At 46.8% G+C, this 26,359-nt stretch overlaps 11 protein-coding genes across 11 annotated transcripts; 5 read left to right on the forward strand and 6 right to left on the reverse strand.

The window, feature by feature from the left end:
* Positions 1-382: 382 nt before the first annotated feature.
* Positions 383-1,495, reverse strand: BGW36DRAFT_416918 (putative prefoldin subunit 1). Its single transcript, XM_046219362.1, has 3 exons — positions 1,333-1,495; positions 1,095-1,261; positions 383-1,045 (listed from the first exon to the last, which is right to left on the reverse strand). The coding sequence occupies exons 1-3, from the start codon at positions 1,360-1,362 to the stop codon at positions 880-882; spliced, it is 363 nt and encodes a 120-aa protein (XP_046072193.1). The 5' UTR covers positions 1,363-1,495; the 3' UTR covers positions 383-879.
* A 740-nt stretch (positions 1,496-2,235) lies between these two features.
* On the forward strand, positions 2,236-3,992 carry BGW36DRAFT_407499 (putative alkaline dihydroceramidase Ydc1). The gene is made up of 4 exons (XM_046219044.1): positions 2,236-2,584; positions 2,646-2,832; positions 2,899-3,415; positions 3,465-3,992. The coding sequence occupies exons 1-4, from the start codon at positions 2,462-2,464 to the stop codon at positions 3,643-3,645; spliced, it is 1,008 nt and encodes a 335-aa protein (XP_046072194.1). The 5' UTR covers positions 2,236-2,461; the 3' UTR covers positions 3,646-3,992.
* On the reverse strand, positions 3,993-5,758 carry BGW36DRAFT_378809 (putative toxin biosynthesis protein). The gene is made up of 4 exons (XM_046216150.1): positions 5,402-5,758; positions 5,203-5,341; positions 5,038-5,146; positions 3,993-4,984 (listed from the first exon to the last, which is right to left on the reverse strand). The coding sequence occupies exons 1-4, from the start codon at positions 5,591-5,593 to the stop codon at positions 4,090-4,092; spliced, it is 1,335 nt and encodes a 444-aa protein (XP_046072195.1). The 5' UTR covers positions 5,594-5,758; the 3' UTR covers positions 3,993-4,089.
* A 526-nt stretch (positions 5,759-6,284) lies between these two features.
* On the forward strand, positions 6,285-9,374 carry BGW36DRAFT_168715 (putative DNA repair protein Rtt107). Its single transcript, XM_046209632.1, has 4 exons — positions 6,285-6,525; positions 6,583-7,019; positions 7,080-8,472; positions 8,522-9,374. The coding sequence occupies exons 1-4, from the start codon at positions 6,436-6,438 to the stop codon at positions 9,167-9,169; spliced, it is 2,568 nt and encodes an 855-aa protein (XP_046072196.1). The 5' UTR covers positions 6,285-6,435; the 3' UTR covers positions 9,170-9,374.
* Positions 9,322-10,236, reverse strand: BGW36DRAFT_296262 (putative ESCRT-II complex component; the record flags this gene model as incomplete). The annotated part of the gene is made up of 3 exons (XM_046211248.1): positions 9,322-9,434; positions 9,489-9,564; positions 9,619-10,236. 3 exons carry the CDS (start codon positions 10,234-10,236, stop codon positions 9,322-9,324), a joined length of 807 nt encoding a protein of 268 aa, XP_046072197.1.
* Positions 10,237-10,529: 293 nt separating this feature from the next.
* On the forward strand, positions 10,530-12,160 carry BGW36DRAFT_416922 (methyltransferase-like protein 1). The gene is made up of 3 exons (XM_046219363.1): positions 10,530-11,044; positions 11,103-11,290; positions 11,353-12,160. Exons 1-3 carry the CDS (start codon positions 10,890-10,892, stop codon positions 12,108-12,110), a joined length of 1,101 nt encoding a protein of 366 aa, XP_046072198.1. The 5' UTR covers positions 10,530-10,889; the 3' UTR covers positions 12,111-12,160.
* BGW36DRAFT_416923 (LIM domain protein) lies at positions 12,161-15,121 on the reverse strand. Its single transcript, XM_046219364.1, has 3 exons — positions 14,839-15,121; positions 12,879-14,764; positions 12,161-12,824 (listed from the first exon to the last, which is right to left on the reverse strand). Exons 1-3 carry the CDS (start codon positions 14,918-14,920, stop codon positions 12,510-12,512), a joined length of 2,283 nt encoding a protein of 760 aa, XP_046072199.1. The 5' UTR covers positions 14,921-15,121; the 3' UTR covers positions 12,161-12,509.
* Positions 15,122-15,482: 361 nt separating this feature from the next.
* BGW36DRAFT_168757 (putative exosome complex exonuclease exoribonuclease) lies at positions 15,483-19,091 on the reverse strand. The gene is made up of 2 exons (XM_046209633.1): positions 18,683-19,091; positions 15,483-18,620 (listed from the first exon to the last, which is right to left on the reverse strand). The coding sequence occupies exons 1-2, from the start codon at positions 18,876-18,878 to the stop codon at positions 15,736-15,738; spliced, it is 3,081 nt and encodes a 1,026-aa protein (XP_046072200.1). The 5' UTR covers positions 18,879-19,091; the 3' UTR covers positions 15,483-15,735.
* BGW36DRAFT_168765 (nitrilase, putative) lies at positions 19,065-20,512 on the forward strand. The gene is made up of 5 exons (XM_046209634.1): positions 19,065-19,262; positions 19,312-19,404; positions 19,464-19,750; positions 19,805-19,883; positions 19,951-20,512. The coding sequence occupies exons 1-5, from the start codon at positions 19,251-19,253 to the stop codon at positions 20,305-20,307; spliced, it is 828 nt and encodes a 275-aa protein (XP_046072201.1). The 5' UTR covers positions 19,065-19,250; the 3' UTR covers positions 20,308-20,512.
* Positions 20,394-21,343, reverse strand: BGW36DRAFT_378819 (ESSS subunit of NADH:ubiquinone oxidoreductase-domain-containing protein). Its single transcript, XM_046216151.1, has 2 exons — positions 20,845-21,343; positions 20,394-20,701 (listed from the first exon to the last, which is right to left on the reverse strand). Exons 1-2 carry the CDS (start codon positions 21,102-21,104, stop codon positions 20,617-20,619), a joined length of 345 nt encoding a protein of 114 aa, XP_046072202.1. The 5' UTR covers positions 21,105-21,343; the 3' UTR covers positions 20,394-20,616.
* Positions 21,344-21,517: 174 nt separating this feature from the next.
* On the forward strand, positions 21,518-23,477 carry BGW36DRAFT_168819 (uncharacterized protein). The gene is made up of 3 exons (XM_046209635.1): positions 21,518-21,617; positions 21,673-23,404; positions 23,470-23,477. Exon 2 carries the CDS (start codon positions 21,702-21,704, stop codon positions 23,265-23,267), a length of 1,566 nt encoding a protein of 521 aa, XP_046072203.1. The 5' UTR covers positions 21,518-21,617; positions 21,673-21,701; the 3' UTR covers positions 23,268-23,404; positions 23,470-23,477.
* The last annotated feature ends 2,882 nt before the right edge of the window (positions 23,478-26,359 follow it).

Here is a 26,359-nt window from a genome sequence, read left to right on the forward strand (position 1 = left end):
GGCAATCTAGAGGATACCTACACAGGGGAGTCGCGCTCAAATCGTCTCCACCAATATATGATCATTTGATCACAACATCTACTTCGAAACATTAAAGATTCTTGGTTAATTCGGACATATCGTCCTTCGCAATTCCCATGCAACATCCAGATCTGCTTTCGCCTTGGTCAACTTTCCAAGGCTCTGAAATAGTACCCGCTGTTTGTAGGCCAAGTATGGAATCATACTACAGGCTTCTACTTAATTGCTTTTTGCGTCCTTTTCCGAGCATTGGCTTTTCTAGAGCATGATAGCCAGTTTATAGGTAGTATTTTACATATTAAGACCTAGTAGAACATGTCAGAAATGGATATTATTGATTGCTGGATAGGTTGGACTGGCTGGGCTGCTTAGTACCTCTTTATTAAACCACATCGTCCTTAGTTTCGGTAATCCCATTTTTATTTGCATCTATTAATTCATACGATATGATTTGTAGGTTTAAAAGTTATTTATCGTACCGGACTGCCTTATCAAACTGGTTTATGTACCCTCATTGTCGGGCTGTCGGTTCCCAGCCATACTGACGAGGCGCCAACTTCCTCCTTCATCAACACATGCATCGCAATCCGCAAGAGCTAATTGTACGCCTATCTCGAGCAAAACGAGCCCCCAGCAGACCGATGCGCCAGTCTGACATGCAAAGACTAATGAGCACAAGGGAATGCACAGTTCGTTTCCGAGTCCATCTCGCTAGATGCATTGCAGCGATGTACACGACACCTTTCTGGCACTGGGATCTAATAATGGCCCATTCGAAAGCAACGGTGAAGGCCATCAGCAGCTGAGCTTCTCGTCCGACAAATTTTGTTCATTCTCATAAATACTATCACCAACCGTCTATGCTGAGGTCCCCTTGAGTATATGCTCCATATTTTCCTTACTTTTTTGATGTGTCGTTTCAAGATAGTTCAGCCTCTTCTCAAGACCGCTAATATCGTTTTTGAGCGTCTCGGTTTCTGTTGATAGTCGCTTGTCGACTGTGTTTATCGGGGCGTGGATAAACCTGAAAGATGTTAGCGTAAATAACCCACTTCAATTAAAGGGGTACACACATTTTTCCGACTCCTTCGTAGACATTGGTATCCTTGGGTAATGACTGCAATTCGCTCGAGGTAAGTTGTAAAAGCCGGATGTCGCGTTGTTTAGTGGAGATCTGTGCTTTCACTATATTGATCTGCTGCTGGGAGGAGATGGCGCGTGCCTCGATCTCTTGGACGAGCTGTGTTGGCGATATGTATTAGCAAGGCAGTCCAGACTTGGCTTGAGTGGTCGTTGAGGAAGGTGGCTCACCTTTTGTAGAGCTTCCGGCGGAATAGACATGGTGGGCACTTGTTTAGGAGGAGAACTGATCTGGAAGTACGTGTATTCTTCCTCTCCCAGGTTTGTGTTAAGGCAGTAATGAGAGGAGAATGATACTTTCTAGTTCATCGCGACGATGTGTTGACGTCGTTACAGAGGTCAATTGCATTGGAGGCCGTAGCTACCTAAGCCTATTAGCGTAGAGGCTGCCCCGCCTCTCATCCCTGATAGGAAGCCTGAGGGCTCAGGGCTTAGGGTTAGGGGAGGACAGTGCACTGACAACTGCATCTAACTATATTTTAGATACTACACACTATGGGCTAGTTAGTTGTGAACTGTGGTAAAGCAGTTTGCCCGATGATACACAGCAAACATCTACACAAGTAACCTAAATCTAGCCTTCACGGGGCACCACCAGCAAACGTTATACGCAATTACCACCACTCAACACATATCTGTCTTTAACTGTCATCTCACTAAAAGGCGTGTAGAACGAAAATGAAAGCAGATCATAAACTATTCAATAATATAGAGTACTGGTGACTGCAGTGCCAATATTTATGCCAAGAGAATCAGGCAGAAAGCCCCGGGTAACGCGGAAGAGCTTATCTGACATAAATAATGCGGCCAGCACAACGGCACATTCCACCGAACAGGACAGAGACAGACAAGTATTCGTAGTTTATGACAATAATATTTACATGATATTTCAAAGATCTATACAAATAAAGCATACTTAGAGCCAAGAAAACAATTAGAAAAGAGAAATTGTAGGGCTGGCGCCGGATTGGGCCTAGCCTGTACGAGGCCAATCAGCGCAGCGGCGACTGCCCCATGCGTGCCCTCGTTCTTTTCCGAGGCGCAAAGGCAAGAGCCTAGAATGCAGCTACGTCACTAGCCGTCTCGCCTCTTCTTACGCCTTGAGACATGTGAGATCTTTTTGTCGCGCTGCCTGTGGTCATATCTGTCCTATCCTATCCTATCCTATCCTGCCTTGCCATGCCCTGCATCCTTCGCTTCTAATTAATCTTACATTTTACTCGTTCTGACTCAAACACTCCTTCAAGTTCGTCCATCTTTCTTGTCTGAACAGTCTCGAGCCCCGCTACAAGGCTCGCAGATGCCTACACACGGCCAATTCGTGACCATGGAGCACTGGCCTCATTTTCCATTTATTCCTTATCCGCCCTCCAAGGCTGGGTACTGGAGCCCAGTGACATCAACATTGAACTGGTGTGAAGAGGTACACCGCTCCCGGAATTCTGTCCTTTTTTCTAAACATCCGCGACTAACCGGCCGTGTAGGACTACTATGCGACACCCTACTCTGCAGAGGTCATCAATTCCTTCACAAACTTGCTATTCTTATGGCTAGGCATCAAGGGCGTTTTAAACACGCGCAAACATGGCCACGATAGTGTCTTTCAGGTCGCCTTTTATGGATATCTGCTGGTTGGCTTGGGTAGCTTTTTATTCCATTCCACGTTAAAATGCAAGTCTATCCAGTCATTACTTTCTATGCAACCTCATCGCCCTTACTAATGAAATTTATTTACAGACCCGATGCAACTGGTTGATGAGCTGTCTATGATCTACACAACGTGTCTCATGTGCTATGCTTCGTTTTCGTATATGAGGCCATTGGGATTCAGAGCCTTTCTCGCTATCTTTTTAGCAGGACTGGCAGTTTTCATCACCTTGTACTACCATTACCTACAAGACCCTGTATTCCATCAGAACGCCTATGCACTGCTTACGACTATTGTCGTGATCCGCAGCATGTACACGATGGAAGTAGCATTACGTCCCAAATGGCGCAAGTCTCGCGAGGAGGACCGTCTAGCCCGCGAAAAGCAGGGGCTGCCTGTTCCTAGCAAGGAGAGGCAAGAATTCGAAAATACACGTGATTTGAAGACCCTCAAGACCATGTGGTTCATGGTGGCTTATGGCCTTAGCATGTTCCTGGGCGGATTCGGTATTTGGAACTTGGACAATCACTTTTGCAGCACACTGCGGCAGTGGAGGCAGACCATCGGATTGCCTTGGGGTATTCTCCTAGAAGGCCATGGCTGGTGGTTAGTATTGTTCTTCGTTTTTGTTAAACCATTGACTCATGTTTATTAGGCATCTAATGACGGGCATTGGCGCATACCTTTATCTTGTCTGGGGCATCTGGCTCCGACACGTTCTTAACAAGGAACAAGATAATTATCTTCTGGTGTGGTCGCATTTCTGGAATTTCCCCGAGATTGTCCGCACATCGTCTATTACTAAGAGCAACGGCTCTTCGAAAAAGAACCACTGAGCACAAGATGTTCGAATCCTCTCTCTTTAGAATGCGGTTTATCCTAAATGATGAGACCCTATGACCGATAGCAACGGTAGTACAAGCCAGTTTGACTTGAATTGGGGTTATTATCGAAACCTGTCCATTCGTTATTGAACCTGTTTGCATGTCTGGAGGTTGATGGGCGTCCCTATGATTAGATTTTATACTTTACTCGGATGGCGACAGCTTGCATTGGATGATTCTATATCATTGCCTTTGTTGTGTTAGTAGAATCAAAAGATTTGAATTTATTTAAAATCACGATGAATGGTTCTAGCTTGAGGATTTGATTTGGTTAAAATGATAGATATTCACATTAAAGTGACGTCTTAAATCTTTACTCTCCAAGGCTCTTCATATCCAAGAGACGTCACCCTCAACAAGTCTAGCTCACCAAGAGCAACCTAACGCTAATGCACATCACAGCTTCGGTTTCGAATTACCATCCGTACTCCTCGACGGTCTCGCAGGAGGCGGTCCAATCTCTTTCAACCACCTTTCATCAACAGTGACCTTCTCAACTTTTGATTTCCGATTCCACTCCTGCCGAAACGCATCGTCTTCAGCTTTCCATCGCTTCAGTTCCGGGCCAAAGAAATCAGCTGCTGCGTCAGCACATTCAATAACTGCTTCTTGTGCCAGAAGATGGCCTTTTTCTTTAAAAAACACGGATTTCACACGTCCTGCAGCAACGCCACCACTACCTCCGGCTCCGATGCCCGTGTTATCCAGTTTATCGGCCATCATGTGTGGAGGGCACATGTTAGATTGGCCGGCGAAGATATATAGTACGCTTGGTCGAAGATGTGGTAGGTTGTAGAAAATCTGGACGGGTTCGGGGCGGTAGAATGGGTGTGGGTTGGGTTCATTGGGTATAAGATCTGGAGTTTCCGAAACACTAGCAGGCTTATTGGTTTCGGTGTCGTAGTCATAATTCGGTCTGGAGAAGGTGAAAACTTCTTGGTGGCGGGTTGTTATAAGTGTGACTGGTTTTTCATCATCGCTCTGGTTTTTGTTGTGTGCTTCAGTGGATGGCAATGGATGGGTGGCGGTTGGTAGTTCTCGAAGACCATACTTCACCCATCTTTCTAATACTCGTGGATTCCAGGCTTTATAGAATGGGCTGCGACTAAAGCTTTCTGCGGCTGCTTTTCGGGAAGGCCAGATATCGCGTCTATATGTGGATAAAACAGTGTTTAAGGGCACGAATTTTCCTTGGAAATCTTCGGGGAACTGCGTTGTTTGGCGTTGGATAACAGGATCCAGCAATACTAAGCTGTGAAATAAGCGAGGTACGGTTAGAGATAGAGCAACTCTGAATATACAGTTAGGTTTCTTTGTCTTTGGTGTTCTGATATGTTGACTAACAGATGTGCGCCACCCATACTATGGCCGATCCCAACGATTGGACGGGGCATTTCATCGCGCTTTAGGTTGATCAAATGCAAAAGATCACGCGGGTGATCATACCAGCTTGCTGTATGCTGTATTAGTGCAAAATGCTTTATATCAACCTTGAAAATGAGAGCTTACGGTCATTGCCGAGGACATCCTCGTTAATCACGCCGCTCTGGCCCTGGTGCGCGACATCGGCCATCCAGATGCTGCGTATCCGGAATCCATGATTCTTACTTCGAGCGTGAAGTTCCTCCCATAGTGGCTCATATAGCTCCTATCACCCAACTGTAAGACTAGGAATAGCCTTTAGGATTCAAGCTCAAAAGGGCCATACCTTTGGAAACCCATTCGCATGTGCCGCTATGATCGTAACATCACCCGGCTGCGGACTCGGATTGTCCAGCGGGATATACTGTTTTACAGCAAGTCGAAGGGTCTGCTCCTGCGAGGTCGACGTCGCTCGTGGGTATTCTCTGATGTATTGTCCCGGAACTACATGTTCCACGACGCGAAATGGGAAAGACATTAACACCGCTTTTTATACCTGCTGTATATCTAGTTGACGACGAAACTCAAAAGAGGGGGCGATTTCTGCGCGAAAACATCTGTATATGAACCCCAGGAACTGGAACCGATAATCTATTTATCGCCGTGCAGGGGTGGATGTTGTATGAATGAGAGTGAATGCGCATGCTCACTGGCCGGGTAAAAGACCGATGCCACTGCCGTAACCTAAATCAATTGATCGCTTAAGCCGAGGTTGAAAGCTGTCCGGCCGACCCAATCAGAGCGACCATCTCAATACGAGAAAAAGAATGTAATTACTGTTTAATAAGTCTTCATGAATATTTGAGTAAGATGACATTGCATTGTGGATGAATATCGAGAGATTTTGCTTTATAATCTGATTGTTCTTTACACTTAGCTTGGGCCTGCAAGCAGGTGATGGCGATGTAGTTGTTGTCGAACCGGGTACTTTGAGCGATCCAAGTCTGTTAGTTGCTGTTTCTAGTAGTATATTGGATCTTGTACTGTTATATGATATCCAAACATCGCGACCGTCGGTATATCTTCCTTTGGTCCTGCATAGAATACTAGAATTATTATAGCGCGATTGGCTAGCGATGCCCCGCTTGCTGACCAATTAACAACACGTGACATCGCGTTGACGGATCGCGTTGTTCTGCCGCGTCGAGATGAGGCGTAGCCAAACACCACCAGCACTGACAATACCACAACGACACAGCCGTCCAGAACAACAGCGGGTTATCGCCATCCCAGTACATATTCATTTGCTGTGTCTATCCCCCAATATCACATCTTGACCATCATCACAAGTCCTCCCGCGCTGGGAGACAAACCGTAAATATGGCAGACGACCAGGTCGAGCAGCTGCTTCGTCAGTGCAAAATCTGCATCGTTTGCTCCAAGGAGCTTAACGAAGACTCTGCTATGCAGGTAAATTAGCCTGAAAAGTATTACGCATCGAATGACACTAACTTGTTTAAACTTCAGTTGGATATCCTGATCAAAGATCATGGGGGCGAGGTTGCCATACACAAAGCGCCCGCGCCATTTCCTCCCATCCATGAATTCACACACATAATCTCATCCACAGCGGATTTCCCAGCCTATCAATCTGCCTGCGATGCACTGATTCCAGTAGTCAAGCCTCAGTGGTTACAGACATCCATCGCAAGACACAAACTCGCCAATCCGCGCCAGTTCAATCCGGACCCCAGATTTTTTTTCAGTGATGTCGTCGTAACGTGCGGCGATATCCCAGAAGGCGATAAAGATGCCATTATTGGCGGTGTCATAGCAATGGGTGGACTATATTCGCCAAGAGTGACCTCTCAAGTGACGCATTTGGTTGATCTCAGCATGGACTCGGACAAAGCAAAGACGATTGTCGCCAAAAAACTAGGGACAAAGATTGTACTCCCTCATTGGTATGAGATCTAAGAACCCTCTTTCGGTCTAACATTCAGTTTATTGATCGTCTTTATCAGGTTTGATGATTGTTTGAAACTTGGACGAAGAATCGACGAAAGACCATACACTCTTCCAAACCCTGAAATTCTTCGTGCTAGTCCCAACGCGCCGATCCGAAAGGCCGAAAACGCAGATATTGTGGGCGCTTCCACGTCAAACCCCACTACATTACCTACCACCAAAGACCAGAATCGCAACCTGAATGTCTTGGAAGGCAAGAATGTCATGCTTGCGTCTAACCTCGGCATTGGGTCTCATTTACTCGCATCTATTGAGGATTTGATCCACCAAGCGAATGGCGTTGTCACTAAGGACTTGACTAAAGCAAATATGCTCATTTGTCGATATCGAGAGGGTTTCGAATATCGCACAGCGTCGCGATGGAACAAAGACGTCGGGAATTTATCGTGGCTCTATCATCTCATCACGCACAATGCTTGGACATCTCCCCTACGGCGGCTTCTACATTACCCTATTCATCGCGATGGTATTCCCGGATTCAAGGGGTTGCAAATCAGTCTGTCCAACTATGCCGGTGAAGCACGCGCGTATCTTGAAAATCTCATTCAAGCTGCTGGTGCTGAGTGCACAAAAACCTTGCGACAAGAAAATACACATCTAATTACAGCGCACGGCGGCAGTGATAAGTGTACAGCAGCTAAGGAATGGGGCGTACAAATCGTCAATCATCTTTGGCTTGAAGAAAGTTACACCAAATGGAAAATGCTCCCAGTTTCGGATCCCCGGTATACTCATTTCCCTCGACGAACGAATCTAGGAGAAGTGGTCGGCCAGACAAGGCTTGATAGAAACGTGCTCGAACAGATATTTTTCCCTGCAGAAGCTAGCACTGATGAATCGCGAGTTATGCGACAAAAAGATCAGAACATCGCAGCCAACCTCGAAAGCAATGGCATGAGCCCACCCAAGAAACAGTCCAAGTCCGCTGCGCAATCACCTTCTGTATCAACACCCAAGGCTGTTACACCCCATACTAACAAATCGGCCCGCAAGACCCCACTATTAGCAGATGCGAAAACTCCTTTAGGTAGTCGTTTCTTGGCCGATGGGAAAGAAAATGCTACACCGTCGACAACTAGTAGTCGCAAATCCAAGGAAGCAGCTGTGGCCCGCATTCACAGTGCTGCTCCAGACATTGCTCTGTACGAGAAGGAGAAAAAACGAGTCGGTGGAGTGATATACGGGGGACGTCGCAAGAATGATGCCGATCTCGTATCTATAAATAACAAGAAAAGGCGATCAGCCGAGCCCGAGGAAGATGCCGATGCTGAGGACGACAAAACCGATGCCAAGCGCCAGAAAGCATCGAAACCCTCAGTATCCATTCGTCTCTCCATTACCAGTTATCAGAAATGGGTGGGGAATATGAAGAAGGAAGATTCAGATAAAGTGAGTTGTCTCTTGATTCTATATGCTATCTAATTCTGACTTGAACTAGCGAAAATTGCGTGACCTAGGTATTGCTGTTGTTCAAGATGCAAAAAAGTGTACTCATCTTGCGGCGCCATCTATTCTACGGACACCGAAATTTGTCAATGCTTTGGCATACGCTCCCGTTATCGTTAACGTTGAATACATAACGCAATGCCTTGAGAAAAACAAGTTGCTTGACCCAACCGATTACATTCTGGTAGATGAATCAACCGAGAAGAAAGTTGGGTTCACTCTGGCGGCTGCACGTGAGAGAGCCAAAAAGAACCAGAATAAGCTCCTTCGAGGTTATAAAATCTGTTGTTTGGAGAACATTCGCGGCGGGTTTGAAGCCTTCAAGTCAATCGTCGAGGTTAACGGAGGCGAATGCACACTGTTCCGAGGACGTGTTTCGATTAAGGATTCCCGAAATCGCGACTCGAGCTCCGATATTGAAGATCAAAATGAAGATCCTTCAAAGGAGGGTGATGTTTTCCTTCTCAGTGGTGATGAGTCTGAGCATGTCAAGCTCTGGCCTCGGTTCCGGCAAATGGTATTTGAGGTCGGCAAGACACCGCGCATTGTCAACGTCAACTGGCTGATTGACATTGCCATGTCTCAAGAAATTCGCTGGAAGGACGAGTATGAGTACACGGACGAAGATGGCGCGAATTGATGAGTTATAATGGACGAAGCTGTGTACATAAGTAATGTACGTGAAGCTTCTACGGTTTGCAGTGGCCATGTTTGCATGTACACGGATACGATTTAGGCGTCGTTTGAATATACCACTTTTCAGGCATCACGATAGCAATATGAGATGTTGTTTTAAAAGAATTTAACACCTTTTTCGTCATCGCCGCCAAATATCTGAGCTTTGCCTCGTTTCACGAGTATGTTCAGGGCTTTGAGCATGACTTCGGGGTCCATATCATGAAACTCTACATCAAACACATCAGTTAAGCGAGTCCCCAATACTCAGCTGCCATAAATACCTTGTGAAATAGTAGCATCCCCGTTTATTAACTCATAAACTGTAAGAACAGTATTCTTCTGCGCCGTCTCGTCAATCTATAACCACCAATGTTAGCCAATTCCTTCACCAGAAATACTAACAATACACACCCAATCCGCAATCATTATAGCCCAGTCCTCCGGTCTCCTCCACCATATCCACGCAACAGTCTTCTCACCGACCGATGATCTCGAAGACCCGCTACCGCCTCCTCCAGGCGCCGCCGGAACCCATTCAGCTCGACCCCCTCCTCCGCCATCTTCCTGGGCCTTGGCCATCCAATCCACAATCCTCCTCGCCTCCAACAACCCGACCTTCTTCTTCAAGCGCGCATTATGGAATAAAGGAAGATCAACAGCATCAACCAACGAAAGCCGAAATGTACCGTGGTACCGACACCAGTCCGAGATCAAATCCGCCCAGCGCTTCATTTGGGCCTGCTGTGTCTGGGCATTGGGTTGGAGGGTGAAGAAAGGCGGGAAGTTGTAGTCTATGGGGAAGGTAAAGCCGGATGGTGTTTTCGTTGGAGGACGTGTGGAGGAGGAAGAGGAAGTCTCATTAGTAGGAGTGTTATTGGTGCTGATCGTGTCTATTGAGGTTGTTGTTGCTGTTTTAATGCTGGTTCTTATCGACGGGTCGCGTGACGAGATTGGGCTCGCGGGTGTGAGGACGTTGCCTGCTGTTGTAGGTGCGGAAAGAAAGGAGTTTGGTGGGGATGATGATGGCATCTTGATGCTCGAAGATATTTCATCCAGAAAAGTACATGTATAGAAGTGAAGATTGCTGTTAGAGGGTTATTGATCGTATGCGGGGTACTTTTTTGGCTTTTGGGCAATGGAAGCCCTGCGACTGCGCAGACTGAGATTATATAAAGCCGTAGGCGAGAACTGAGGGCTCTGCTCTTATGAATCAAAGTAAGGCATATAGATTGCTATTGTGTTTATGCGAACAGAATGAGGCGGTGGAAGACAAGCAGCTTCGGAGCAGTCTGCGATCTGATATCCCCGCCAAGGATCCACATACGTCAGCTCCAGGCAATAATGCATTGTACATGGTCTCTCGCTTTCAGTCTCAGAGTTCTGAAAACTAAAATCTTGAAATTTTCGAGATGTATACTTTCCCATAACAATCCGATATTTCGATATTCCTTAAAACCAGATTGAACAGTCCTTGTAGCGTGGATTCTTCCCAAGATCACACACAGCTTCCTAGTGTGGCGGATTTTCTGCATCTCCGATAGCAAAAAAGTTTCCTCCGCAACGTCTCCGCAGCCTCAGTCATTTTTCTCGACCTGATCGTTTCGCTGCATTTTCTGACCCTGTCTCTGAGGTCAACGAACTCTTCTCATTCATTTCTATATTCTGCAATCACGATTGCAACCATGACAGGCGCCACAAAGAAAAAGATCAAACGGGCGGAATACAGAGAGGCTCAAAAAGCCGCGCAAACCTCGGGGGAGCATGTCGCTTTGCCGAAGAAAAGGTTCTATCGCCAACGAGCGCATGCGAATCCCTTTTCTGATTTTGATTTAGAATAGTGCGTTCCCAGACTACATGTGGTATCGTTATGAATTGAGCTGACTCTGAGCGAGTAGTCCCTTGAGTCCAGCGCATATGAACTGGGCGTCGCATTACCCCGGTTTCGTGGACCCTGATACATCGAAACTGACCGTTGGAGGATCAAGAAGGATTTTGAAGGATGTAGAAGTAGTTGATATTGGCTGTGGATTTGGGGGTCTGTTAATTGGACTGGCACCCGTACTGCCTGATACACTGATGCTTGGTAGGGATTACCCTCCAGTGAGAGAACACACAAATTTTGCTGACTTTTCCCTTACCTACAAGGAATGGAAATCCGTCTACAAGTGACAGAATACCTCCAAGCCCGCATCTCTGCTCTCCGCGCTCAGCAAGATCGACTACGCAAAGACCCCTCGTCCTCAGAGCCTATACCAGAGCCCCAACCCACAGACACTGAAACCTCCGATCTACCAGAAGACGCGCCGGCCTTTCCAGATGCTAGTTCAAAAGACGCCGCGCTCATCCCTGGTGGGTATCAGAATATATCTGCCTTGCGCGCCAACACCATGAAATTCCTGCCGCGGTTCTTCGCGCGCCATCAACTGTCGAAAATCTTTATTTGTTTTCCTGACCCTCATTTCAAGGTGCGGAAACACAAGGCTCGGATTGTTTCGTCGGCGCTGAATGCCGAGTACGCGTATTTCCTCAAACCGGGCGGATTTTTGTATACCATTACAGATGTGGAGCAGTACCATAGATGGATTTTGGATCATTTCGGTGTGCAGCAGAAGGATGATGCTGCGGCTGCGACTGAGAAAGAGCATACTGCGGGAGTAGGACTGTCGGAAGATAATAGCAAACCAGGGGACGACGATGTGGATAGTGAAAGTGACGGTGAGTCTGGAGAGGCCCGTGTTAAAGAGCTGTTTGAGCGGGTTTCAGATGAAGAGTTGGTCAAAGATCCATGTGTCAAAGTGATGCGTGAGGAGACTGAGGAAGGGAAGAAGGTGAAGAGAAATAATGGGCCTAAATTTGTTGCTGTCTTTAGACGTTTACCTGACCCCGAATGGTCTACCTCTTGACTGGTTTACGGTATATGTAGAGAAATTTGAAAATAAAGAACAAAATTATACTCCAAAACCAACTAAACCATTATACAAACACTTGTTATCCATGGAAATCATGCAAAACACCAAATACCATGTTTAAAACAGCCCAAAATATCCGTAAATCATAATTGAGTGTTGATCTATAAGCATAGATGCGAATCTTCGACTTTCTGTCAGAAATATAGCAGTCAACAACGATAGGCTGGCCGATGCTTATGCAAAAATTCAATGATTGATATATCCGCAATATAAATAACCAATTTCGCACTCTGTAGGCAAGGTTCTCTTGATATAGAGAAGGAGTGTTTGAACGACCACCCAAGGATTCCTATCAGTCATGCTAGTCTGGGTAACTAAATGGACTAGCTGAGGCTATGCTTTCAATCGCCTAGCTTCGCACGGCTCACAAACTGCAAGCTGAACTGGACCACCGATGATTCGTCCCTTTGTAGTTCGTCGCGGCTCACCTTCTTTAACAAAAAATCGCCCTTCCGGTCCAAAATCACCTCCACATTCGTGGCAGACGAAGCATTTGTCATGCCATTGGCCGTCTAGAGCAGTGACGACAACGTCTTCCATCACCGGTTGTTTGCAGCCTAGACAGCGTGAAGCTGTGCGACGAGAGTGGCAACGAAGGCACCAAGCAAATCCATCTTTCTCTACAAATGGAGTTTCTTGATTGAATGGCTATTAACGGTTAGCTCGATCTTATCCTTAGTGATCAGGAGTTAGGAAACATACATCACCACATTCGGCACAGAAGAAGTGGCCGACATGCCACTCCGCACCGCATGCGACCACAACTTCTCCTTCAATTGGTGTCTTGCAACTCTTGCACCTTGGACTAAACAATTCGTGAAAGTCGAGATGGCAGTAGAACCGCAAAGCATTGGCTTCGATGTCATCATGCGAAGCGTTGGCAAGTCTTTCATTACGTGTAGCTTCGGGCTCTTGATAAAATGCAACACATTCTAGTCCAGTGCCACAGTGAAAGCATGAGAAGCATTCGGGATGAAAGCGAGAACCGGCTGCTGTTACGATCCTACCTTCAATTGGCAGTGTACAATTCGCGCAGGTTGCGGTGGGAACACCAGACCGCGTAAATGGGGAATACCATTTACTCTGAGAGGTCGGGGCCATTCGTTTTGGATCAACGGATTTTCGACTGTTCGACGACGTAGAAGCTGGTCTAGAATCGGCATTTTTATTGGCTTCTTCGACCGCGGAGACAACAATGGATGGACTTTGCTCGTTCGACTCATCCGGAAGGTTAATAGTAGGAACAGCAGGAGGTTCTGATACATTGATGGCCGGTACAGCAGGAGAATTATCATGAGCCTTTGGAGTCTCGTTTTGTGGCTTCCACGACGGATCGAAACTAACAATAGGCTGACCTAGTCGATCACTCACTGCTGTAGGCATTGGTAATTTCCCGCTTCGGTCCTTAAATTTCATACTAGTGGCTGCTCGAATATCATCACTGCGAACCTCAAGTCCATCTTTTGTCGAAGTTGGCTCTTCTTTCTTTGGTTCCGAAGGCTGAGGTGTGGATGAATTGGTCGTGTAAAGGGGGTTCCTCGATTGAGTAGGTGGGTTTTTGTATATGTCGACTTTGTTTTGCTTCCGATCAAATGGAGAGTTTCGAAAGCGCGCGGGAGTAGAGCTGAATTCTTGTGGAAGAGAGTTTCGAGGCTTCACTCTAAGAGCTGAAGGTGCAGGTGCGGGTGGGCGCTGAGTCTCAGCTTCATTACTAGGTTCCTCCGGCTCCTCATAGATAGAGTCCTCAGGGTTCCTGAATATCCCTTTAGATGACTCGCTGCTGACACTCCTCGATTTTGGCAGTTTGTCACGAACAGTTGGAGCACTCTCATCTGGTGGTAGTGCGAAATTGACCCTTCCTTTCTTTTTGAAGCTAGTGTTTGGCAATGATTCATTATAGCTATCAGGTGATGATGCCTCCCCTGAGCTTTCAGGTCCGGACATATTTTTCTTGTGCCTGTGCGACACATCCACAGAGGCTCCCTCGCTTTGGCGTCTGGAGAGACTGGCCTTTTCTAAATGTTGTCGGAAGCGATTGTTACTTTGCAGGTCCGGGTTGGCATAAGCAGCATGCGGGTTTTTGTAGGCGGCACCTGGATTCTGGTGTTCCCACACAAGCCTTGTTGCTTCATCTTGAGCGTTAGAGTATAGACGTTCTTCCTCCTGTAAATCCATCTCTTCTAGTGCGTCCCGAAGCGAACGCGCTTCTTGCCTCTCCATCCAACGCTGACCGCTCTCTCGATACATCCCGCTAGGGGTTCCAGAAGGGGCAATCTTGGCATCTGGTGAGAGGTTTCCGCTGACGCGATATGCACTTGGTTGCTGGACTAAAGGTCGTCCAGCAGAGCCGAATTGCAAGGATTGCCGGTTGTGCGACATTGCGCTGGCAGAACGAGGGTAAGGATCTTGAATATGATCTAAGTTTTCGCTGGAGGAAGAGTCACGTTTGTTCATCGATAATGCGGATGCAGCTCGAGGAGGAAGCTCGTCGCGAGACTTGGGCGGAGAAGCGGCAGCGTGAGAGGGAAATGGACGAGAGCCACTTGGTCTGGATGGAGGACCCGACCGGAGTTGTTTGAGATAGCTCGCTGGTGAAGGGAACGTTATTAGTAGGAAGTTAAGCTACATAAACATTGATCATTAAGAATACGATGTAACTCACCGACTTGATCGTCCGACATGTAGGTCGGCCCTGGAGGGCTGACCTTCCTGGAAGGGTCTTTGACTCGACCCTTGTGTATCATGATGGCGGGTTATCACTCGCTTCGTCTGGAATGCTGGAAGGCCAATGGAGGCGTGCTTCTGCTACGTGCGTGATAAGCGTGGGGGAAGGGGATATTTTGATCCGGCAATGTTGGCGACAAACAAGCAATTTGAACAATGCCGCAATGGCGCGCAAGCAGAGTTGTTGGCTGGGCCTTGAGGCGCGAGTTCAAATATCGAGGGCAGGTGCTGCAATGACTAATTCGGATGTGCGCCAATATGAAAACAAAGCGTCGCGCGGCCAACGCGGGGCGGCTGCCAGCAGATCGGACTGTCCGATTAGATCGGCCAATCATGAGTCGCCGCCTTGAGATCTGTCGCCACATCGCACCACTTATTTAGTCCACAACTCTAGTGAAAGTTGTGATAGTCCCATCCCACGTTGACAGGGCATTATTGACAGCATATCAAAATGTCCGACCGGCCGCATTTGAATTCCAAATATCAGCCATGTTGAGATCCTGCAAGGTGTATTTGGTCATAACTTATGCTGCAACTAATGGCTTCGCCCTCCTGCGCACATCAGATGAATGCTAGTATTTCGGATAGATATTGCAAATGTTTTTGAACTCCTAAATCATGACAGAATATACCATTTCAAATGATTTGTAATCTTCTAAGGATTTTGCATGTGGTCGAACATTGAAGTTCTTGCACGATTATAGCCAGTGCAGATGGATAGAGATGGTAGTTACGGTAATTAGACGATCTTGTAACATTGAACTTATTGAGGTGCATTATGCCAATAGTCCTCAAATACATGTATCTATAGCGAATAATCGGTTTGATTCCTCAATCACGCCTTTCCAAGTATCAAAATCCGGACCTTGCGTTTGCCTGCACCGCGTCCTCCTTCCTCCTTCACCGAGCTGACATTCACCTCGACCTTTTCGAACAGCTCAGCCTGGAATGACCGCTCAGCTTCGGGATGGTTCCTATCCCAAACGCGCACGGTATACTCTTCTGGGTCGTATTCACTCTCGCGCCGATGGGCGATTTCCCTCCTTTGTTCGTTGTCATGTACATCTGGTCTCTGCTTGTCTCCCGGCAACATGAAGTCTTCGAGTCGGACCACAGCTTCAATTCCAAACCGAGGAACGAAAATAACCACTCCGTTTTCAAAGACGCGCATAATATATCCCTCTTCGTCGACTCCGAGGTTCTTGTCGTCGCCTTTGTTCTTGGCCATCATCTCGCCACGGGCCTTCAGTGCTTGGCCAACGTAGTACTCAATACTAGCTCTTCCGGCAAACTGTGCATTACGGTGACGATAGTTGATATTTTTGCAGACATCTTCCAGCTGGCGCCGTCGGCTAAGTCCTTCCGCTGAAGTATATCCAATAGCAGCAGCAAGTTGTCGATGAACCACAAGATCGGCGTAACGACGAATAGGAGACGTGAAATGTGTGTAAATAGGCGATGCAAGACCATAGTGACGGAAATCTGCCTCCGAATGTGCACCAGCGGTGAAGTACTCAGCCGAAGTCATGCAACGTGTGGCGAGAATACGGATCAAAGTGTTGAAAAATGGATTCTTGGAGTCAACACAGCTATCCAGAGAGTCTGCCAACGCCTTCGAACTGGAGACATCAAGTTTCAGGTTGCGTTTCTTCTGCAGTTGTGTAGCTAACTCCTCGAAATTGAGAGGAGGCGGCGAGGCGTGTCGCCGCAACAGAGCGGTCTGAGGGAATGCATTGTAGATTTTCGAGGCCACCGTGATGTTGGCGAGTAACATGAATTCCTCAACTAAACTGTTTGTTGCCAAATGTGCCTTGGTCTTGACATCAGTGAGGGGGTCATTCAGTTCAGATTCAGTTTCGATCCGGATTTCAGGTGAGGCAAGGTTCAGAGCACCTGCGTCCATACGCTTTTGACGCAACACCTTGGAAAGGTGTAGGAGTGTACGCATGCTTTGGGTCAGCTCATCGTTCTTAGACTTGTCATCAATGCGGATCTGGGCTTGTTCGTAGCTGAAAGCCTCACGGGATCGAATCACCGATTTTGTAAAGTTAGCAGAAACAATTTCTGCATTCGGCGTTACCTCCCAGATGGTGGAAAAGGCAAAACGCTCCACGTAGGGCTTCAAAGAGCACAGATCAGTTCCAAGGAGCATCGGAAGCATATCAATTCTCTTATCTACCAGGTAGACAGTGGTACCACGCAAGCTGGCCTCTAGATCCATTGCATTATTCGGTTTCACAAAGTGAGACACGTCGGCAATATGAACGCCGACTTCGAAGTTTCCATTGGGCAAAGGTCGAGCGTGTAAGGCATCATCAATATCCTGACAGCCGGGAGGATCGATACTACAAATGAGGAGGTCTCGTAGATCCCGGCGATTTTGCCAGCCCTGATCTTCCTTGCTAGCAGGAACTTTCCAGTCATGACCCTCAAGAGGCAGGCAGTCGAGAACAACCTTCGGGAATGGGCGATATTGCACATCATATTCGAGGAGCAGTGCCTCCGTTTCCGCACCCTTGGTTTCCAGTTCTCCCAATGACCGCACGAAATGGCCTGTCGGGTATCGTGAGTCGCGATCCCAACTATCAACTGTCACTAAGATTCGTTGTCCGAGTATATCAGATGCTTGTCGGGTTCTAATTCGAATCTTAGGGACTCGCTTATCCATAGGAAGCACGAAAACAGTCTGCTGGCGTCTTCCAGAGTTGCCCAGTGATGATGTTGAAGATGCATCAATATGGCCGACATATTGACGCCAATTCCGCTTAAGAATTCCAACCACTCGAGCTGTAGGTTGCGGCTTTCCCTCTGCATGCTTCCCATGCGCCTTTCTGACTTCTTCTTGCAGGGCTTTCTTTTCTCTGTCTGGCACTACAGTCTCATTGTCTTCGTTTTCTGGATTGTCATTCTTTGTAACCGCCTCCTCATCGATAATTTTGGAGGACGGTGACTTCCACTGGTCTTTGGGTAGCACCTCCACAACAACCACATCTCCGGAAATGGCTCGGTTGCTATTATCGCGGCCAAGAATCAAGAGCGGTTTATCGAAAGCCCCCACATTCACCGATCCCTCCAAGTAATTGTATGGTGAGATGTTGAACACGCCTTGGTGCATATTTCCGGCACGTAGTCCCGTCATCATCTTCGACATGGAGTAATGTTCCGGGTAGAAAAGCTCCGTTTTTTGACCTTTTTCTTCGCGTGATTCATTGATCATATCTAGGAGCACATCTGAGTCCTCGAGGCCAGATACATAGTCAGACAACGATGAAGCGACCACATTTTCCTGTTTAGCCTTGCGCAGATTTTCCTTGTCATCGGTGAGCACGACCATGGTTGGAATAGTCCTTCCCTTCCTGGCAGATTGCTGCAGATGTTCTCTGTACCATTTGGCGACTGCGCGAACAGCTCTATCATTCCGATCGTTGATAGACTCGTTAGGTTCTCGGCGAACGTGGGTTTCAAGGCGAAATTCATTGAAAAAAAGGTAGAAACGCTTCTCGTCGGATTTTATAAGCGAAAGTAAACGATTGTAGAGAGGTAGCGAGAGATTCCTAAGCTCTTCAAGGACAGTCTGTAGAATGATCACATCATAGAAAGCCCCAGTGTGCTCGAAAAGGTCCATTCCGTTTAACAACGCATTGGTATCGGGCACGATATAATGGCCCTTTGGAAAGGATTTGCTACCGGCGGGTTGATCGGAGAGAACAAATGGCGCAACTGTAGATCGGACGTATAAGTAAGATGTTCATGTCAACGGCTGGAAGGGAGTGTGTGCTTACTATTACCATTCGCGTCGGCAGGCGCATAGGTTGGGCATATTGTACAAAGCTTGGAAGAACAAGGGATATCCTGCCTCAAATATAACTCCCGAACGATTTTCTGGACCTTGCCGCTCTTAGTCGACCGTATGAATACTTTGCTGGACACATTCTGGGCATGTGGGTTTGAAGAGAAGTCTCTTCGCAAGCTCTTCATTTCGTGGTCAAATGGATGCCACCAAGCACCGTGGCTGTGTCTTCAGATCAAAAATAAGAAAAATATTCGATGCGCATAAGCATTCATAAAATATCTTGTCCTGCCTAACCCGACTCGCAATAGTTTGAACGGTGAACGACGTGATAAAATAAGCGGGATGTTGTCGAAGAGCACAAATCTTGCGAAATCTTCGCCGCTCCGTCCGCTTATCAACGTCGGCATAATCGTTATCGGAAGTGCTCTCGACCTGATCACAACGCATTCTGAATGTGGTCAATTTATTGGGAATTTCTCTGGAATTTTGCCCTAGTGGTCAAATAAGTAACATCTTATTAATTATTCTTCAATTCTAAAATTGTGATATCCTAGAAAATGGCGATAGCTGTACGCGACCCTTCATTGCTTGATTCCCCGCATACTCACCTAGTCATAGGCGGTTGGCCAACTCTGTTCGACAGCGAGCATGGCACATAATCTCTCCCAATGTCAAGTACTTGTGAGGAAAGCTGTAGCTGCAGGTGCAAAGGTGCTTTTGGCCTTCGGAGGATAGACACTTAGTCTTTGCGTACACTAACATGAAGACAGGCACTCTTTCTCCCAGAAGCTTCTGACTACATTGGTGCATCAAGTGCAGAAACAGTGTCTTTAGTACGCCCTGTACAACAAAGTGAATTTGTCCTAGGCTTGCAGAAAGAAGCTAAAGACGCAAAGTTACCTATCAACGTTGGTATTCATGAGCCAGCTGAAGGAGGCACTAAAGTCAAAAACACCTTGATATGGATTGACGAACACGGAGAGATTGTGCAGCGTTATCAGAAGATACACCTCTTTGATGTCGAAATTAAAGACGGCCCAATTTTGAAAGAAAGCACGTATGTTGTACCATGGCAGTACTGCTTTTGACTCATCTAACAGCATGACCGTAGGAGCGTTGAGAAAGGAACGGAGATCCTTCCGCCATTCGAAACACCTGTGGGAAGGGTAGGCCTGGCAATATGCTTCGATGTATGTCATTCAGCCATATCCCAAACTAGTCAAAGCAAATGGTATTTTATCTTACAATATTTCGCAGTTACGATTCCCTGAAATATCTCTAGCATTAAAGCGTCAAGATGCGCAAATAATAACCTTTCCTTCAGCGTTCACAGTACCAACTGGGAAGGCACATTGGGAGACTCTTCTTCGTTCTCGAGCAATTGAGACTCAGTCTTATATAATTGCTGCTGCGCAAGCAGGAGCTCATAATGACAAACGAATAAGTTACGGTCATTCGATAATCGTTAATCCTTGGGGAGAAGTGGTTGCGAAACTTGGAGGAGACTTCAAAGAACCGGAAATTGCAACTGCTGATATCAACCTTGACCTCGTTGCCAAGGTAAGAAGAGAAATGCCTTTGCTGCGACGAACAGACATCTATCCTGAAGTATGAATAAAATGGAAATAACGAGGGTGAGAGTAGTATCACGTCTTAGGAGATTGGTATACAATATCCGGTACCTCGAGCAATTATTTACTGCGCTTGATTGGTTTCTAAATCATCATTTAACTAGTGCAAAGAAATAAATACTATAGAGATTAAGGAAAACGAATGCATATCAATAAAAGAAACATGTCTAGAACCAACCAACAGTCCCAGCCATCTTCGTACGACTGCGCCGAATAAGATCAGAAATGCCGGCCTAGATCTCTATGTACAACGCAGCTGAGAGCCTAAGTAAAACATGATACGAGTCGGCGCCTATTTTTGGACCTTGTCGGGGTCCTCCAAGATACCCTCGGCTTCCAATCTTCGGCGAGCCTCCTCCAATGCCCATGTTTGTATCCTGAAAACAATGTTAATCAGAATGTGATCTCCAGAAGAAATAAAATGAAGATAAAAGAAGAAGCAATATATGGCCAAATGACAACCGTCAAAAGAGACGATTGCTTGGTCTTCTGAAGAGGTTGATCCATGAAATATACGTACGATGTGTCAGGCTTAAAAACGTATGCGACGCCAGCAGCAACCAGGCTTCCAATGAATCCGTAATACCAGACATTCTCCCAGCCCTCCTTCACGTATTTCTGGCCGGGCTTGACACCAAAAAGCCATCCACTTGGTGGGTCATAGTGGTCACCGTGGTCGGCAGCACGCAGTTCGCTCCGCGTTGAGAATGGGCGAGAGGCCTGTGGGTTGCGCAAAAGGCAGCGAGAGCGAAGAATAATAGAGGGATTCCGAGCCGGCATTGTGAAGGTTGTATTGAACGTGACAATGTCGAAGGTGTATGGAATGAGCTTGAGGAGGATATCGAATTTCGATGTGAGCGGGGGGTTACCGAGTTTTCTCAGGGCGTTCAACACCTTCGCACGAACGGACAGCACTTTTCAAAGCACGCTGGGATTGATCAATTGATTGTTCTATCGATATTTCTGGTTGCTGATTAGCAACAGCGCCCTGTCTGAGGTTGGAAAGTTTGGTCTTGTAGTGGACAAGTACTAGCGATGAAGCTACTAGGGATTCTCCGGGCAAGTAGCCGGTCGGCCGAATCCGGTTAAATAGTTTATGCCTTAAACATCAGGCAGCCTATGCTCAGGTCGACTAGACGTCGGCTATACGCGCTCGCGTCCACACGCGTCTCTTGAGCAGCCCTTTATCAACAATCAAGGCTGCGTTTTGCTTCTGAAGACAGGATTCTATTGCGAATGGCCAATTCGCCACCTAACGATGAATATTTCAAATTAACAAATATAAAATAGCAGGTGAGCCTCGAAAAATACACCGGCACTTTCCTTATTGACAGTGCTCTCCCAGTAGTTACTGCAACCCTCCGTACTAGATGCGTCATGACCACCAGACAAAATTCGTCTATTTCGTCCAACTCACGAACAAAGTTGAAGAATTTTCGATACATTCCTAGTGAAGAAAGCGAAATGCCATTGACTAAAGCACCGGATGTCAAGGTTCCCAAGGATGCCGCCAATGCCGACAAGGAAAACCAAAAGTCCTGGATGAATGGCGTAGCAAAGCCGCCTAAATCTCCTTCCAAGAGCCAACCATCAACACAGCCAAAAGACCAGAAGCAGACAAAGGAATGCCCCAAGACTCCTGCGAACAGAATACCTCTCGCAGATCTCATTAGCAACGCGGAAGATGCTATGAACGATGTGTCGGAGAAAGAAATGACACCAGATGACTATATATCGTGGCAACCAGCTCCTCCCCAAAGCTCAAGTACAACTGCTGGGTCCAAGGGGCGACGAAAGAAGCGTCGACATAATTCCTCTCCTGCTAGTTCGCCGCTGAGGACAGGTAAATCCAGCAAGCCAAAAGAGCCGTTCGATCTCAAGACCTTCCAATCTCTCTTGAAAACGCCGCAGAGTGATATAGCGACTGATTTGTGGAATAATTACGTTGGCAAAAGCAAGCTGGAAGGTGCTCTCGACATTCCAGCCAAATTCGCCAACTTATCTTCCTCCCCACGAACTCCCATATCCGAGAAACTTGCACGAGATTCTTCGGGATTGCGGCGGTCTGCTAGTTGCAACGTTGACTGGCCATCTTCTAAAACGAAGCGAAGAAGGATTGACGGCCCGAATGGCCTGCGTACTACCCGCGATATTTTCTCTCGCTCGAGGAGCAATGTCCTCGACTCTGGGAGCTCAAAGAAATTGAGCTTCCTTCTGGATAAAATCCAAAATAACCTCGCTAGTGCAAAAGTGACTGCTGAAGTCAGGTCGCCTTCTTCTCCCTTGCCCGCTCAGAATGATCGACATGGAAAAAACTTGCCTTCGCCATCGAAAGGCCAAAGAAATTGCGAAACTGCTGCTGGCCAGCACATTCCTCAGGTTGCCATGGAAGGGAATAAGCCCGCCGATCAACCACAGGCCCTTCGTAAAGAAAAGGCAATGAGATCTTCATCATCTGAATTTAGTGATGACGATTTTGATGAAGATATATTAGCTCTTGTCGAGTCATCCACGGATCCCTTTACAGATTCCGAAAACCTAAAAAATACAATGCCCCAAACACCCGTCAGCCGAAAGTCATTTAATATCGAACAGTCACCATGCCCCATCGACAACGCCAATAAGAGGACATTCATAGCATCGAAACAAGGTCAAAGTGACGATGAGTTCGATGATGATTTAGGAGAGGGCATGGAGGAAATACTTGCGCAATACGATGAGAAAAAGCCACCTCAGCATGACTCTATTCTTTCACAGACAAGGCCAGAAGCTAAGTCGAGCAATAAACCGAGTTTTTCTTATCCTGTCAAGATGCAAGAAGCCCAACCCATTGCGCATGTGTCTCTAGTTGATGAATTTGATGATGACGACCTGGATCTGAATGGCATAGATGAAAATGCACTTTGTGGTTTGGATCAACACGACCAAGTTGGTAACCCTTAGCATGGTTTTCATTAGATACTTACTTCGAGTTATGTGAATAGAAGTCCAAAGCTCAGCAAGCTATCAAACGCTACCTCATTGTACAAATAGCGCAAAGCCAGTATGTAAACCAAAAAGGCCGTATTCAGGCAGAGCAGGTCAGCAATCTTCTATTAAACCATTAAATCTCTAGCGAAGAGCTGAGTAACTTATAATAATCCAGGTGCTCTCAGTTGAAGACGAACGAACTCGTCTCAAGAAGGTGATCATTTTACGCGAGACTTGGTTCGACACGCCTTGTACGAAAAACTCCTACGTCCATCTAATAGGAGATTTTGACAACACTGGCCAATGTATTGTGGATAACTCTCATAACATGATCATTCTTCACCCAGATCACCTCATTTCGGCTACTGTTGTTGCCGATGCAGTGACATGTCAAAGACGTGCGGTCTTGCAAGATCGAGTCAAGGCCACTTCCGATATCAACAGGCCACAAGTTTTCGGCCACATCCTCCATGAAGTTTTCCAAGAAGCCCTGAAGGCGAACCGATGGGATCTGCAATGGATGCGGACGATGATTGAGCAAGTTCTCGTTCGATATGTCGAAAGTCTGTACGCCATCCATATGTCCATGGCTGAGGCCGTCGAGTATGTGACAAGTAAAGTCTCCGAATTGCAAGCCTGGGCCGATGTGTTTCTTCGTTCCAAACCGAGTGTAAGTTTTTGAATGTGGTAAAAGAGAAAGCTTCTAATTCTAACCTTCAGTTACAGGCAGAATCATTGGTTGAAGACAGACATAACACCAAGGCTAACCTGAGCATTAATAAATTGCTAGAGGTCGAGGAGCACATCTGGTCGCCAATGTACGGCTTGAAAGGAAATGTTGATGCGACTGTTCAAGTAGTTTACAACGACGTTGATGGTCAAAAAACATTGACAATACCTCTTGAAATGAAGACAGGGAAGAAGGACACGAGTCATAGCCACCGGGCTCAGACCGCACTATATACCCTCCTCCTTTCTGACAGATATGGTAAGTTGTTTCATTTTTTTAGTGTGCGTCTTGTGGTTGTAATCAATACTGACAACACGGAAGACATCGAGGTTACTTTTGGACTTCTCTACTACCTTGAAATGACGAAGATGTTTCGGGTCAGGGGAGTTCGTCATGAAATACTGCAAATGATTCAAGAGCGAAATCGATTGGCAGGGTTTGTTCGTGAGAAGACGGAGCTGCCACCTATGATCAAACGACCCCATATGTGCAAGCAATGTTACTCAAAAACGTCCTGCTTTGTCTACCATAAACTCGTGGATAATGGTGACGGTGAGACTAGTGGTGTAGGCGAGAAATTCGATGAAGCAGTTGGCCATCTCAACGCACAGCACGCCGAGTTCTTCAAGAAATGGGATAGCCTACTCACAAAAGAGGAGAAGGACATGATGAAATTTCGACGCGAATTGTGGACGATGCTCAGCAAAGAGCGAGAGGCTCTCGGCCGCTGCTTCGCTGAAGTTGTCGTTGAACCAGGCTCTACTTACGAAGACACTAATGGTCCAAAAATCAATCGTTATCGGTACACATTCATCAAATCGAACCCACCTCCAAGCTTTTCATTCACAGATTCCCAAATCACAATTGGTGAACCGATCGTCATATCTGATGAGAAGGGCCATTTTGCATTGGCAAATGGTTACGTTCTTAACATTAGCCAGAGACGGATTACTGTTGCAGTGGATCGACGATTACACGATGCACGAGTCAAAAACAGAGGATTTGATCCGCACACAAATCAAAATTTCAAGGGCTTGATGGAACTCGACAATGACAGTAATCCAGGCTCATGCGAAACTAAGGATGAAGAACAGATGGTCTACCGGCTTGATAAAGATGAGTTCAGCAACGGCATGGCTACAGTTCGAAACAATCTTATCTGCATGATGGAGAAGGATTTGTTCCAAGCTCTCCAGCTCAGGAAACTTATCATTGAGGGACAGGCACCTAGTTTCAAAGCCCCGTCCTCTGCAATTCAACTATCATCATCGGCGCAGTCGGGCCTGAATGTTGACCAAAGACAAGCCATTGACAAAGTCATGAGTGCAAAAGACTACGCACTCGTTTTAGGAATGCCCGGTACAGGAAAGACAACGACAATCGCCCATATAATCCGTGCCTTGGTTTCTCAGGGAAAGAGTGTACTGTTGACTTCTTACACACATACTGCTGTCGACAATATCCTGCTTAAGATTCGAGATGAAAATATTCGTATTCTTCGCATCGGTGCTACGGCAAAAGTGCATCCTGAGGTGCAGCAATTCGCTGATCTAGCCGCGGTTCCCAAAAAAACGATCGAGGAATTAAAGGATTCATATGAACAGTCAAGGGTCGTGGCTACAACATGCTTAGGCGTGAATCACCCTATTTTCAACGAACGTATCTTCGATTACTGTATCGTCGACGAGGCTTCCCAGATCACCCTTCCTGTTTGCCTTGGGCCTATCCGAATGGCAAAGACATTCATTTTGGTTGGCGACCATTATCAATTGCCGCCGTTAGTTCAGAATAAAGAGGCCCAACAGGGCGGTCTTGACGTGAGCTTGTTCAAACTTCTATCCGATGCCAACCCATCATCTGTCACAAACTTGGAGCACCAATACCGGATGTGCGAAGAGATCATGCTTCTATCCAACAACCTGATCTATTCCGGGCGCCTCAAATGTGGAAATGCTCAGGTCGCTTCTCGGTCACTCACTATACCGAATCTCCATGAGGGGCTCAAAAGCCATCATATCACATCTCTGATGCAGATGTCCTCTGAACGATGCCTCGGTTCTAATCAAGGACGCTGCTGGATCAAAGATTTACTCGACCCATCGGTCAAGACGAGGCTTGTCAACACTGACACGCTATCCGGTCTCGCTCCAGAGATCTTGAACGGTTCCCGAATCACAAACCCCTGCGAAGCAACACTTTGCGCACAACTCGTTGATTCGCTCATATCATCGGGAATTTCACCGCGTGAAATCGGAGTCATCACCTTCTATCGCAGTCAATTAGCATTGCTAAGGCACAAACTACGACGATATTCACATCAATTAGAAATGCATAC

The sequence above is a fragment of the Talaromyces proteolyticus genome (assembly GCF_021365285.1).
Source record: "Talaromyces proteolyticus strain PMI_201 chromosome Unknown BGW36scaffold_6, whole genome shotgun sequence".
In the NCBI taxonomy this organism is placed as follows: domain Eukaryota; kingdom Fungi; phylum Ascomycota; class Eurotiomycetes; order Eurotiales; family Trichocomaceae; genus Talaromyces; species Talaromyces proteolyticus.

Coding starts and splice junctions, on each gene's coding strand:
- BGW36DRAFT_168765 (XM_046209634.1), top strand. Junction 19,405..19,463: donor CTGTAGCTGCAGGTGCAAAG/GTGCTTTTGGCC, acceptor ACATGAAGACAG/GCACTCTTTCTCCCAGAAGC. Junction 19,884..19,950: donor GCCTGGCAATATGCTTCGAT/GTATGTCATTCA, acceptor AATATTTCGCAG/TTACGATTCCCTGAAATATC.
- BGW36DRAFT_378809 (XM_046216150.1), bottom strand. CDS start 5,593: ATGTCTTTCCCATTTCGCGTCGTGGAACATGTAGTTCCGGGACAATAC. Junction 5,342..5,401: donor ATGCGAATGGGTTTCCAAAG/GTATGGCCCTTT, acceptor GTTGGGTGATAG/GAGCTATATGAGCCACTATG. Junction 5,147..5,202: donor GGATGTCCTCGGCAATGACC/GTAAGCTCTCAT, acceptor TACAGCATACAG/CAAGCTGGTATGATCACCCG.
- BGW36DRAFT_416918 (XM_046219362.1), bottom strand. CDS start 1,362: ATGTCTATTCCGCCGGAAGCTCTACAAAAG. Junction 1,262..1,332: donor CGCCGGAAGCTCTACAAAAG/GTGAGCCACCTT, acceptor TCGCCAACACAG/CTCGTCCAAGAGATCGAGGC. Junction 1,046..1,094: donor TACGAAGGAGTCGGAAAAAT/GTGTGTACCCCT, acceptor AACATCTTTCAG/GTTTATCCACGCCCCGATAA.
- BGW36DRAFT_416922 (XM_046219363.1), top strand. CDS start 10,890: ATGACAGGCGCCACAAAGAAAAAGATCAAACGGGCGGAATACAGAGAG. Junction 11,045..11,102: donor TCTGATTTTGATTTAGAATA/GTGCGTTCCCAG, acceptor CTGAGCGAGTAG/TCCCTTGAGTCCAGCGCATA. Junction 11,291..11,352: donor GCCTGATACACTGATGCTTG/GTAGGGATTACC, acceptor CTTACCTACAAG/GAATGGAAATCCGTCTACAA.
- BGW36DRAFT_416923 (XM_046219364.1), bottom strand. CDS start 14,920: ATGATACACAAGGGTCGAGTCAAAGACCCTTCCAGGAAGGTCAGCCCT. Junction 14,765..14,838: donor CATGTCGGACGATCAAGTCG/GTGAGTTACATC, acceptor TCCCTTCACCAG/CGAGCTATCTCAAACAACTC. Junction 12,825..12,878: donor TCTGTGCCGAATGTGGTGAT/GTATGTTTCCTA, acceptor AACCGTTAATAG/CCATTCAATCAAGAAACTCC.
- BGW36DRAFT_168819 (XM_046209635.1), top strand. CDS start 21,702: ATGACCACCAGACAAAATTCGTCTATTTCGTCCAACTCACGAACAAAG.
- BGW36DRAFT_378819 (XM_046216151.1), bottom strand. CDS start 21,104: ATGCCGGCTCGGAATCCCTCTATTATTCTTCGCTCTCGCTGCCTTTTG. Junction 20,702..20,844: donor GTTTTTAAGCCTGACACATC/GTACGTATATTT, acceptor CATTGTTTTCAG/GATACAAACATGGGCATTGG.
- BGW36DRAFT_168757 (XM_046209633.1), bottom strand. CDS start 18,878: ATGAAGAGCTTGCGAAGAGACTTCTCTTCAAACCCACATGCCCAGAAT. Junction 18,621..18,682: donor TGCCGACGCGAATGGTAATA/GTAAGCACACAC, acceptor TCCGATCTACAG/TTGCGCCATTTGTTCTCTCC.
- BGW36DRAFT_407499 (XM_046219044.1), top strand. CDS start 2,462: ATGCCTACACACGGCCAATTCGTGACCATGGAGCACTGGCCTCATTTT. Junction 2,585..2,645: donor CATTGAACTGGTGTGAAGAG/GTACACCGCTCC, acceptor CCGGCCGTGTAG/GACTACTATGCGACACCCTA. Junction 3,416..3,464: donor CTAGAAGGCCATGGCTGGTG/GTTAGTATTGTT, acceptor CATGTTTATTAG/GCATCTAATGACGGGCATTG.
- BGW36DRAFT_168715 (XM_046209632.1), top strand. CDS start 6,436: ATGGCAGACGACCAGGTCGAGCAGCTGCTTCGTCAGTGCAAAATCTGC. Junction 6,526..6,582: donor ACGAAGACTCTGCTATGCAG/GTAAATTAGCCT, acceptor TTTAAACTTCAG/TTGGATATCCTGATCAAAGA. Junction 8,473..8,521: donor AGAAGGAAGATTCAGATAAA/GTGAGTTGTCTC, acceptor GACTTGAACTAG/CGAAAATTGCGTGACCTAGG.